This window comes from Telopea speciosissima, chromosome 11 (genome assembly GCF_018873765.1).
Source record: "Telopea speciosissima isolate NSW1024214 ecotype Mountain lineage chromosome 11, Tspe_v1, whole genome shotgun sequence".
NCBI classification, from domain to species: Eukaryota; Viridiplantae; Streptophyta; class Magnoliopsida; order Proteales; family Proteaceae; genus Telopea; species Telopea speciosissima.
Window position 1 is genome coordinate 42,811,691 of NC_057926.1, and position 13,765 is coordinate 42,825,455.

The following is a 13,765-nucleotide window of genomic DNA, read 5'->3' on the forward strand; positions in this document are numbered from 1 at the left end:
GCGGATGAACGAAAACTTTCTACAATGAAAAATCATAAAATTGAGTATAATATACACACCATTTCTTTGGGTGCCCAATGTATATTTTTCACTAGATGATCCACTTTGATAATCATAGCAAGGTGCTTTGATCAAATCTTCCTCCAATGTTGAAGACGAGACAACTATGTAACTGTTTTGCAAGCAAATTGTATAAGACAACTATAAAGACTATTGATGTTGAATGAAGCCATAGATTAAAAAATTGAATTGGAATCGAAGGTGGACGATTTGATCCTGAATCGATCAAATTTGGCTCTCCTTCAACCGTGGCAGTAGCTTGAGGATCCAGCCCAGCAAAAACATAGGTGTTTGAATCATTTCACAAACGGACCTCCTTGTGAAATGATTAAACAACCCTTGTTTGTGTTGGGCTGGATCCTCTAGCTCCTGCCATGGTTGGAGGAGAGCCAAATTTCAGTCCCTATTCCATTTCCAGCCGATTCCTCAAGTCACAAACTGAATCGATAATCCGATTTGTATTCGTCTCATTCATCCCCAATTAAAAAGAAAGTTTAATAAAGGGTAATCTTTTGCGTCCCGGTGAAGCAATTCACTTCACTATGACAATTTTGAATTCACGAATGCTTTTGATGATATGGAATGAGGGGTACTTATTGTAAGGGAAAAAAGATGGGTACATTGCCATTGTACAGATTCCTCCTTTATAACCTTCTCACATAATAAATAGTAGGGCTCACATTGACGTTCCTTTTTCCCATTGTGACCATGTGGGCCCCATAGGGATGATATCTATGGGGTTCATAACTTCTCTTAGTTCGGTTTCGGTTATTCAGTTCGATTCTAGAGAGTGTTGTTGTGATCCGGCACTGAAAATCGAAATCGAAGCAAACGGTAAGAGAAATTGTGATTCGTTTCCAGATCGCAACAACACTCTCTAGAATCAAATCGAAACCAAAACAAAAGCGATTGACACCCTTAGTATGAGCCTACGAGGATGGTGTCCTAATACTAGGACCACTCACCGGCAACCTTTCTTACCGAACTTTCATTCCTTTTCTTTCTGCCCCATGAAAACTTTCCCCAGAAAGAATTTAGTGCCTACAATGAAAAAGACAAGGTCAGATTTAAGGGTAGATTGGGAATTAATCACGCATTGTGCTTCGTCATAAGTTCTTTCTCCCATTGCCTCTCACCCATGAACATGGTTCTAAGTATCGGATATCGTATCATCCATATCGGGCGATACGTACCGGTTTTGCTAGTCACTGATATCAATACCGTATCGGTAGTACAGTACGAACAAGGTGTAAAACGGTCAGAAAACTCATTTTTTAAGAAAATTCAGCGGTAATTTTATTTGATATAGCCGATCTAGGCCGATACCGTATCAGCATCGTATCAGTTTTGCGTGTTGCCGATAGCCGTTCTGATACCATGCACTAAAACCATGCCCTTAAACAAGAGTCCTCCATTATAAATTATGGTCTTTTGGCCCTGGAATCTTGAAAAAGATTCTTGATTCATATGTAAGTCCAACTATAACTCTTTTCAATTGGGGAAAGAAATCTGCTGCTTCGAACGGGTCAACAGCTTAGTTCGCAATATTTTTGGATTGATAGTACTGTTATGACGAGTTGGAATGGAGTCTAGATCACATCCTTGTACAATGACATTAGTGTTTCGGGACAGAAAAAGAAAATAAATGTATGGTTACAAATTCTGTTTATAACAAACAAAACCGTTTTTACATTTCTATTTTAAACTTTGAGCTTGTGAGTTGGACATTTGAAAATCAGTTACAACGGTTTTGGAATCTAAGGTGATTCCAACCAGAAAAACACTAACTAAAAATAAATATTCTCTTCTGATGGTTAAACAAGTATCATTTTTGCTGCTTTCAAGTTGAAACCAGCAAGGAAATCAAAACAATTGTGAAGAACCCTAAGATATAAATAAACATCAAATTGAGTTTTGAAATTAGTTTTGAACATCTCCCCCCTTCAAAACTCATAAAGAAAGAAGAACTTCCAAGAGGAAGAGATTCAGTTTAATCAACTTTTGCTCCCTAGTTCTCCAAATCAATGGAGAACAGGGATGATGATAGCTTGGAGAACAACAGGTCATATGAAGAAGCTACTTCGAATACACAATTAGTGAATCGCAAGAAGACCAAAAATGAAGTAGAAGAAGATAAAGAAAAAGAAGAAGAAGAACAGCTCAGTATTGAACAAATATTTGAGAACCAAAAGGTTCCTTCATGGCAAGAGCAGTTGACCGTGAGAGCTTTTGTGGTGAGTTTGATTCTTTCAGCTCTCTTCAGCTTCATTGTCATGAAGCTGAGCCTCACCACAGGTATCATACCTTCTCTCAATGTCTCTGCTGGGCTTTTGGGGTTCTTCTTTGTGAAGACATGGACTAAGTTCCTCGATAAGACTGGTTGGCTCAAACAACCCTTCACTAGACAAGAGAACACTGTCATCCAGACCTGCGTCGTTGCTAGCTCCGGGATCTCTTTCAGCGGTATGTCCTCTTTTCTCTCCCAAAACTATTGCGTTCGAATCCTCTACCCACATGAGGGAAGGCCAATGAAATAGAACCTCCACCCATCTAACTCAAAATGGGGTAGAAATTCCACTTCATTAGCCCTCACCATGTGGGGTGTCACCCCACACCCCACATGGGTAGAGAAACCAGACTCTAAACAAACAACTTGTTTAGAGTCCGGTTTCTCTCTTTGCTAGAAGCAAATATGCAGTGATGGATGGTTGTTTGAATCCAATTACTTGTCCTATTTTTTAATATTATTTAAAGGGAAAAAGAACACTGCTTGGTCGTATGCCCCTATGCCCAGACACAGGGGGTGGTGAAATGACCTCCTCGCCCCCATGTTAGATGTCTGCCATATGTGACCGTTGACCTCTACGCTGGTGCAGGGGCCACGCAACCAAGCCGCATTCTCTTTCCCTTATTTAAATGTTTATTTTGCATTTTACTTCAGTGGGTTAATCCTAAATCTACCAAGTTAGGCTCCTGTCATCTTATCCCTATTGTAACTCACCCAAACCCACCTGACTGCTACCACACTCTTAACCTGAAACACATAAGAGAGAGAAAGATCTTAGGCTCTAAGATTGGCAGTCACTATTTCTTTACATGTCTTATTAACTGGTTTGGAAACTTCATTATTGTTAATGGTGTTATATGGTTTAATTTAAATGATGAACAGGAGGTTTTGGGAGTTACCTGTTTGGAATGAGTGGGGTTGTGGCAAAGCAAGCAACAAGTTTTAATGATTCCCAAAATGTTAAGAACCCACAAATTGGATGGATTGTGGCGTTTCTCTTTGTTGTTAGTTTCATTGGTCTCTTCTCTGTTGTGCCTCTTCGGAAGGTAAATTTGATTTAACTCATTCATAGATTACCTTTTCTTGTCAATGGACTTTGGATTTGTACCTTCACATGCAATGTTCCTTATGTTTCTTGTTTGTGTTTGGTTTCAGATCATGATTATTGACTATAGATTGACTTACCCAAGTGGAACTGCAACTGCACACCTTATAAACAGCTTCCACACTCCTCAAGGAGCCAAAGTAGCCAAGTAAGTTTCTTTAAACAAAGCCTTATTTTGCATGAAACTGAACAGAGCAAGGAGGGTTCTCATCAGTTATATTTTCTCATGTTCCCAGGAAACAAGTTCATACATTGACCAAGTTCTTCAGCTTCAGCTTCTTATGGGGTTTCTTTCAATGGTTTTTCACTGGAGGGGATGGTTGTGGATTTGTAAACTTCCCAACATTTGGTCTTGAAGCCTTTACCAATAAGTAAGTAGAAAACAAATATATGAAGCTCTCTTGATTGTCACACAGCTTAATAGGGTTTTCTTCTCTGTCACTATGCCTAGTGAAGTATAACGTTTCACTATTTGTCACATCATAGTACATGGGTTAGTCAATGTGAGAGGACTAGGCAAGCATCTCATTGTTACAATTTCAGCTTCAAATGATGCTATTTTGTAGTTTTCATCTTAATTTGATAGTATTTTGGTAATTTTACTAAAAATTTTAATCAGAGTTTGAGTAATTTTCCTTGCTTACTTTGGACTAACATGTGGCCATTGAAATGAATGTTGGGTTCTGTATCACATAGACTAATCCATGTATTGCCAAGTGCCAAATAGTGAAGCGTTATACTTCACTTGACATAGTGACACCTAGAAGGACCCTAAATAATATCCATGTTGCCTAATTCTAGTTTTGGAATATTGATATCTACTGTTCTTTGTCTGGAAAAACAGGTTTTACTTCGATTTCTCCGCGACTTATGTTGGGGTTGGGATGATCTGTCCATACATCATAAACATATCTGTGTTAATTGGAGGAATTATCGCATGGGGTATTATGTGGCCTCTTATAGAAACTAAAAAAGGTGATTGGTATCCTGCAAGCCTCAAAGAGACCAGTCTCCATGGATTGCAAGGTTACAGGGTAAGGTTTTGCTTCTAAAACACCAATTGTAACCTAAATATCCTGATTCAATCAAATAAAATCACTAAAACATCATCAATAGAACAAAGCAGGAAGCAGGGGCATGATGCCCATTTTATGTGTTTATCCAATAGTATCATAGAAGGTGATTACTTCATAATGATCACCATTGTCTGTCATGGGCTAATCTCATTATATGAGCTTCACCTGTGAATTAAATGATTATAAAGGGTCAAAAACTATCTCACAATCTTACTAAATGTTGTAACTAAATTTCACTTCACTTTTCATCTAAATCACTTGCATTTGCATAGGAATGGTTTTCATTTTTTATTTCCCTTGATTCAACTTGTAATTAAAACTGCAGGTTTTCATCTCTATTGCCTTGATACTAGGAGATGGTCTATACCACTTTGTGAAGGTGCTGAGCATAACAGTCATTAACTTTTCTAAAGCAAGCAAGGACAAAAAAGATGAGGGTCTCTCTATCTCCGACCCATCTCTTTCTTATGATGATGAACGACGAACCAAATTGTTCCTCAAAGACCAAATTCCAACTTGGTTTGCAGTAGGAGGCTATGTTCTTATTGCTATTATCTCCATTATTGTACTACCTTTCATCTTCCACCCACTCAAGTGGTACTTCATCTTGATCATCTATATTTTTGCTCCAGTTCTAGCATTTTGTAATTCATATGGATGTGGGCTTACTGATTGGTCTCTAGCCTCCACATATGGGAAGCTTGCCATCTTCACAATTGGGGCATGGGCTGGGGCATCACATGGAGGGGTTCTAGCAGGTCTTGCAGCTTGTGGTGTCATGATGAACATTGTTTCCACTGCTTCTGATCTCTCACAGGACTTCAAAACAGGGTACCTGACCTTGGCTTCACCAAAGTCAATGTTTATAAGCCAAGTAATTGGGACTGCAATGGGTTGTGTTATCTCCCCATGTGTCTTCTGGATCTTCTACAAGGCTTTCCCTGATATAGGTCAACCTGGTTCAGCATATCCAGCCCCTTTTGCACTCGTCTATCGTAGCATGTCTATGCTTGGTATTGAAGGGTTCTCATCTCTGCCAGGCCATTGCCTTCAACTTTGCTATATTTTCTTTGCTGTAGCGATTGTCATAAATGGGATCAAAGATGTTGTAGGAAAGAAATGGGCTAAGTATATCCCACTCCCAATGGCTATGGCAATACCATTCTACCTAGGGACTTACTTTGCCATTGACATGTGTGTTGGAAGCTTGATATTATTTGTGTGGCAAAAGGTGAACAAGGCTAGGGCAGATATATTTGCACCAGCAGTTGCTTCTGGTATGATCTGTGGTGATGGGATATGGTCTTTGCCCACTGCCATTCTTGCTTTGGCTAAGATAAATCCACCCATCTGCATGAAGTTCCTTTCAGCTGCAGCAAATGCAAAAGTTGATACTTTCTTGGCGGGTTAAGACCATCAATCTTTTTATTAAACTGTAACTGGTGTAACTCTGTCAAATAATGTTCATATATTATATATAAATTTCTAACTGTGAGGAGTACTCTTCTCAATCCATGTCTCAATAGACAAATTAGTTTGATAGTTGCAGGGTATCGAATATTTGTTCAATTATTGTTGTACCCCAAAACTCCTCACATTGAATTCTGCCAGAGGATACTAATTCAATCCAAGTTCTCCAAGTTCATGAAAAGTTATGGCCTCAAAGCAGATTGTATAGCACAATCAAACATGTTAATCTCCTGTTCTTACACTTATTTCACAATTACCCTTATGTATTGCATTGAGAAGGAAAAGTGATCAGTATCTACTGTTCTCTATCCATTGAAGAAACCAGGGAGAGAAATCACAAAACGTATTGGCTTTCGTGGTTAAAGTCACAACACATAGTTAGCTCCTTTCAATAGATGATCCACTTTGATAATCACAGCAAAAAAAGCTTCGATCAAAGAAGCTTGATAATCCTATTGAACAGTGATGGCCACTGAGAGGGGGGTGAATCAGTGGACTATAAAAATCTTTTCCCTCAAGCAGGTTCACCTCCTAGATCACCTGTTGAGATCTTTAACACTCACCACAACCAACCACACAGTCTTCTTAAAAGGCAAACAGGCACACAACCACACTCTAACTAGCAATCTTGACACAGTTACATACAACCACAATCACTGATACTGCTGCCAAGAGCTGCTAAACAAAGTGCTGCCAAGAGCTGCTATGTCAACTGTTGGAGATCCCTCACTCAAGCACACTGACTCAATCACAACTGGAGGATCTGAATACAAACCACAAAATCGTGTACACACCCCAGCCAGACTCAAAGGCTCTACCAAGTGTGTACACCCATCCTGCAGAAAGGCACTTCTAACCAAAGCAAGCAAGCATCCACAACACAGAGATATACGTGCTTCGGCAAGTTGCCTACGTGCACGGAGTAATGGTCACTTGGACCTCAGCATCTACTCATCACTAATTTTCCCAGCATAAAACTGAGAAGCCGCACCCACGGCAGATGATGTTTCAGTCACACCTATGACTCAGGACATCTGACCTGCTTCTATCTCTAAGTATAGAGACAAGGGTGTTACCCCCAATGGTTTTCCCAGCACCCACTGGTAACCAGCACTGTGTCCAGATGCAACTGGACAACTCAATAAAAATAATTGGGCTTATATAAATGCCATACAATGAAATCCACATAGCATAGGTCTATGGCAGTATAACCTAGCTAGCATATGCAATGGAAATACAGTATATCAAACACAACAGGCAATAAAGTGTAGAAAATCTCACAACCATGCACTGTCTTTGATCACTGATGTCCGGTGATGGAGTCTGGCAACTTTGGCGGCTCACTGGAATCTTCAATTTCTCCCAATTTGATGGAGAACTAAAATCTTCAAGTGTGCTCTGTCACTGGAGTCCTGGAGTGGTTCCTGGCAGTGTGGGAAGCCACTGTCTTCTTCCTTTTCTTTCTTTTCCTTCTATTTCCTTCCCTTTCTTTTCTTTTCTCTTCTTTTCCTTTCCTTTCCTTTCCTTTCCTTTCCTTTTCTTTTTCTTTCTTTCTTCTTCCTGTCTTTCTTTTTGCACTAAACATTCCCTCCTTCTTCTTCCTTTCTCCTTCTTCTTTCTTTTTCCTTTTCTCTTTTCCCTCTTCCTTCTTGGCTACAACCACCTAAAGAAGTTCTGGTTCTATGATTTCAGAATATCAATGGCATCAAGGAAGGGCTGGAGACATGAGATAGAGAGGAAGACTCAAATCATAGATGCATACAACACCTCATAGGGCTTAGGGCTGCAACCCCTTTTTTTTCTTCTTCCTTCCTTCTCTTTTCCTCTCCTTTTCCTTCTCCCTTTTTCTTCTATTTTTCTCTACACGATTCTAAAGCTTCTTTTTCATTTTGGAGAAGAAGAAGAACCATTTCTCTCTTCTTTCTACAAAAGATAAAGTAAAAGACTAAATAACCCTTTTTAGATGGATCAATGGAATTTACATAAAAGGAATCTTCAATCAAGCATTGATTAAAGTACTTCTCTTAAGGTAGAGAGAGATTGGCACAGTTTCCAAAGTACTTTTTGAAGAACCAATCAAAAGCTTTTAAATGGAATCAAAGACTTTTTGAAAAGCTTTTTAACTCATCCATTCACAGCCTTCACGTGGGAGAGTAATGATTTCCTTTTTTTGAAAATCTCTTCAACTTTGATAATTTCAAAAAGAGCCCCTCTAACCTCACTTATTTATGTCATCATAGACATTAATTATATTTATTTGCATTTAAACCCCTGAGACCAAAAAGTGATCTTAAGCTGCTGGCCGAGAGCAAAATTTGAAATCCAACTTTCCAGATTTGCTTCTAATTTGCGTATCCAAACGGAAAAAATCATAACTCCCTCATTTGACGTCGGATTGACGAACCGTTTGAACCGATGGAAAGAAGACTCGACGAACTAAAATATTCATGTAGAATACTCCACCCAGTTCTATCAATATACCCTCCAAAAATACCGACGAACACGCTGCTAGTGCGAAAACCTATAAAATCAATATTCTTAATGCACCTAGCCTTCACCCAAGGCTGTATAAGGCATCCAAACACTGCAATGAACAATCTCATGCTGCCACATAATCCCCGGATGCTCCAGTGTCATTGCCAACATGCCACGACACTGTCAAATGACCAAAAAGCCCCTGGATGACTCCCAAACACTATGGGACCTCTGTATACACTGCCATACCCCTGTAATGATATCACTGCCGTAGTGAACACTGTAAGAACTACTGGGGATGGTGAGGACAGAATCCAGTCACTGCCTGCACTGCCATAAGCATGTCCACTCAACTAGAATGCTGCTTGACTGGCCTGAGCGTTATAACTGCACCAAGATGCATTGTGTTGACCACAACAACACACATGCACTGTGTTGACAACAATGACAACCAACACACAGTCACTGCCATCTGCACTGTGTGTTCAACAATCTCCCCCTTTGGAATTGTTGTCAACACATCATGAGCAAAATATCATCAAAAGTCATCCATGCTCATGAGTCTCTCTCTCTCCCCCTTGACAATAATTGCAAAGGGCTGAAGTGGACTGCCTTCCACCTTCCATAGAGACTCTCTCCACCTTGGACTCCCCCTAAGTCCAATCTCTGCTCTCCTGAGAATACTCCCCCTCCCTGGGATATCTCTGTGTCCAACTGGTGTCTCTATCTCCTGTATATCTGAGAACACCATCTTTGGTCTCAGTACCAAAGAAATCCATCTGACTCCATATGAGTCCAATCTGAAAGCAACAAAAAATATATTCTAAAAAATCCATCTGTTGCCTCTATCAATCACATCACCTGAGCAATCTCTCCCAGTGTGGGATACAAGCACCTATAGGAGTGCCCACCGCATCTTCCTATCCTACAGGTGTGAATTCTCAAACTACATAGGAGTGCCCATGCGCATCTTCCCTATCCTATGAGTTGAAAATTCAATTGCTCACCTCAAACTCATATCCACCCAACATTACTCAACAGAAAGAGTGTTGTCACAAGTGGATACATACCAACAAAAACAACTGCAGCTCACAGCTACAGCACCAACACCAGCTGTCTACCATAAACCTCTGCATCCAGTCAAAATAACATATCACTCCCCCTGTCACAAGTGCTGAAACATCCAACTCTGCCCAAGTCGACAATCACTATGCTCAATCAAGAATCGCACTCGACAATGTCTCTCGAAAATGATACCAACTGAAACTTTGACTCATATCGATGCACATAAATCGATCTGTTGGCTGCCACACTCATCAACTGCAAACCTCTGACATCACCACTAACTGCTCTGTCCTCTCACTGTCCTGAAATTGCTCATCTGATGACTGCCATATCCACCAAATGCAACAACACACTGTCGAGAACTACACTATGTGTCAACTGATGTCTCCAATCCAAGCACTATTACAGGAACTCTACTACCATAATCTGAGTCCTGTTGGGGGCACTAATGAACATCTAGTGAGCTCCCCCTCCCTTGTGCACCTAAGTGCACCTAGTGCCTGGGAGGTGTGCCCACTCCCACACCCAAGCTAGGTGGTGTGAAGGTAGTGAGTGTAGCTGCACACACCTCAGTGTGCCTCTCTCTCCAAACTCTCTGACCAATTGCCTTGGTCTTCTGTCTGGGCTTCTTCTCAAAAACTCTCCTGCTTTGTTGCTTATCTCTCTGCTCAGTCACTACTCTGCATCTCTGTCTGTGCCTCTGTCTCTGCTCAACTGAACCAACTGACCTCTCTCTTGCCTGCCCAACTGATGGTCTAGCTGTACTGGTCTGTCTCACTGCTGCATATGTCTCTGATGAACCCTTCACTCTCCACACACAACACAAGGCCCTCTAAGACTGGTCACTAGACTGTGACTGATGCTGTCTCTCCTGTCTCTGCTGCTGTCTACTCATCTGCTGCCTCCTAGAACCTCTTCTAGGTTTCCTGGTTCTGGAGTGTAAATAATCTCTCTGCTGCTGAGCAAGATGAGGGGAGAGAACAATCCTACAATGTTTGGCCTAATGTCCAAACTGGTGACATCTGAGACACTCCACTGACTGTCTGCCTAATGGTACTATGGGAGTCCTCCCTCCATAGCTAGTGGATCCTACTCTCTGAGTGCACTTTGCACTCTTATGTCCATACCCACTGCACCTGTGACAATACCCATGAAAATGTGACTGTCTCACTAGGGGCTGCCTGTGCCAACTTGTAGGAACCATCTGCCTTTGATGGGGAAATCTACTGAACCTGCCATGCCCAGCTAATCTCTGATATAACATGCTATATCTCCCTGTGTCACCATGTCTGCCCTGCCTCTGCTGGCCTCTACCTCCGAACTCTATACCTCTCCTCTGTATCTGCTGGGTGGTACCTCTGATCTGCCTCTGCTGAGGACTACCTCCACACTGTGCCTGGTGTGCTGGAGGTCTCATCTGCCTGTGCCTCTGATCTCTCTGTCTCTGTCTCCTCTCGAGCTCTGCTTGAGTCCTCCTCTCGAGCCGTGCTAGTGCTCAATCTCGTGGTCTGCTCAAGTCTGTCTCTGCAGCTCTCTTAGATGACTCACCCTGCTCTGTAATAGAATCAGAACTAATGATGGGTGGTCTCTGACAATCTACAAACTGAGCTGGCTGTCTATTAATACCTACAACCACAGATGGGATGGATGTCTGACTGCTCTGGAGCTCCTGCAACTGTGTCTGCAATGCTATGACTTCTGCCTGAAGTCCTCTGCATCTCTCCTCAAGCTGACTATCACACAACTCCTGTACTGATGTCTTCAGTAATGATCTCAGAGCTGTAGTCTCCTCCTGCAGACTGCTGTACAGGTCATCTCTCCTGATAACCTGAGCCTCAAGCTACTCCACTATAACTGTGGCCTCTCTCAGCTGAGCTCTCAAGGATTGGATGGTCTCTCTGGCATCTGTGAGATCTCTGGAGATCTCCTGGTGTTTATCCTTCTCCAGTCTCAACTCACTGAGAGCAGATGTCAGCTCTCCTCTCCAGTCAATCTCTACATCATCTACCTCATCCTCAGACTCCTCATGTGAACTCTTAATCGCCATGCTCTCTCTCTCATCAGAAACCATACATACTGGCCTATCCACCTCTGTCTCTGAATGAATAGAAGAACACTCTCCTGATGATCTACTAGCTACCTCTGATGCTGACTCATCGCTAGCTGACTGTATAACTGCTCTGTATGGTTCACAACCATATAAGCTCTGAAGTCTATCCCACATAGACTTGGAGGAAGTACATCCACTAACCTTAACTTTAATGCTGTCACTCAATCCATCAAGTATAAGAGTTTTGGCTTTGGAATCAAACCCTTTTTCTTTCTTTGACTTTCCACAGCCTTTCTTGACTACCTGATACACATCATAGCCTCCTTCAGCTCCAATGCATGAGTCCATCCTGCATCTCCAGAAAACATAATCTACACCATAGAAGATAGGTGCTCCTGAATCAGAAAATCTGGGACGTCCAAGGCTATCGACTGCTGCCATCACTACCAAGATCACCCTAAGCTGCTGAAGCTAACTGCAGGGACCTTGCTCTGATACCAATTGTTGAACAGTGATGGCCACTGAGAGGGGGGGTGAATCAGTGGACTATAAAAATCTTTTCCCTCAAGTAGGTTCACCTCCTAGATCACCTGTTGAGATCTTTAACACTCACCACAACCAACCACACAGTCTTCTTAAAAGACAAACAGGCACACAACCACACTCTAACTAGCAATCTTGACACAGTTACATACAACCACAATCATTGATACACTGGCCGCCAAGAGTCGCTAAACAAAGTCTTTGCACAAGAGCTGCTATGTCAACTGTTGGAGATCCCTTACTCAAGCACACTGACTCAATCACAACTGGAGGTTCTGAATACAAACCACAAAATCGTATACACACCCCAGCCAGACTCAAAGGCTCTACCAAGTGTGTACACCCATTGTCACACCCCTATTCCAGACAAGGAATATAACGTCATATAAAGGGTGACTAGGACGACGCGTGTCATCCTACTAAACCGCCCGGATCACTGACACAGTGTCCCAACGCACAGTCATATCCAATATTAACACAATATAATATCAGAATGCAGAAAAGAGGAATATTACATTCCAAGGATCAGTAGTATTGCGGAAGCGTATAAATCGAATAGTTACAAGATGTTCAAAGCTAGATGATAAATACAGTAATTAGTTACATTTCCAATGATCATCTAATAACTATCAAAAATGGTATTACAGTAAGTATTTCACCATAGGCCTTAGCCTCAAAAGTAATCAAAAGGGATCGAGTCCCGAATATCCTCACGGCCCGTAGGCACAATCATCGCAAGGACACCCGTCGCCATGTTCCTCAAACACGGCCTCCGGTTCCTCCTCACCGATCTCATCGTATCCCGAGGGCTGAACTCCAAGTCCCGCGAGATATCCGTCACCTGCACCATAATCTAAAAAAAATGTGCGCACGAGGGGGTTAGCTCCACTGAGCCAGTGAGGGGATGGGAATGCACAAACACGCAATTCACATAGTCCAATGATGCATGCACATGTTAAGTCCATTTTTCCACCTAACAAACAACTAAGTCAATGGCATATGCTCTGTGACAACTCGGGAGACACTCGTGGGTCACTTAACTTATCGCCACAATGAAACCTCAATTGTCACGTGGGACCTACGCCGATCGAAGCCTCCAAGACCACTCAGTGGCAGACCCCTGATAACCAATACTACCATGACTGGCCTCTCCCACCTCCACAGAATCCGGTGTACTGATTACCCAACACCTAAACCCCTGTTGGTAAGGGTCGTAGCATAAGGGTGTGAAATCCTAGCCACAATATACTACATGCAAGTCCTATCGCCCCGAGAGGTAATCCGGCGCATCAACTTTTCATCCGGTTTAGTGCCCGGTTACACAAGACGGCACTGGCGCATACGATTCAACATGACATTCAACAAAATTTCTTCATAAAGGTATATAGTGTTCGGGTTTAGCACCGGTACCCACCGGCACCGAGACCCATCAAGGTACAACATTACCAATCCACATTATAACAAATAGATATAAAATTATGCAATATGCGCAAACATGCTTATTAATTATAATGATTACATAGTATATAATGCAATAATAATAACAAGCCCAAACGACCAAACCCACTCACAACGTATACGCCAAGCACCACGATTATCAGTTGTCGCCTCGATCAAGCAATAAGCCACAAAAG

General features: G+C 41.9%; 1 protein-coding gene across 1 annotated transcript; it reads left to right on the top strand.

Annotated features, from left to right (window-relative positions):
* Positions 1-2,281: 2,281 nt before the first annotated feature.
* Positions 2,282-5,941, top strand: LOC122646239 (probable metal-nicotianamine transporter YSL7). Its single transcript, XM_043839742.1, has 6 exons — positions 2,282-2,523; positions 3,230-3,393; positions 3,503-3,600; positions 3,689-3,823; positions 4,297-4,486; positions 4,854-5,941. The coding sequence occupies exons 1-6, from the start codon at positions 2,334-2,336 to the stop codon at positions 5,937-5,939; spliced, it is 1,863 nt and encodes a 620-aa protein (XP_043695677.1). The 5' UTR covers positions 2,282-2,333; the 3' UTR covers positions 5,940-5,941.
* The last annotated feature ends 7,824 nt before the right edge of the window (positions 5,942-13,765 follow it).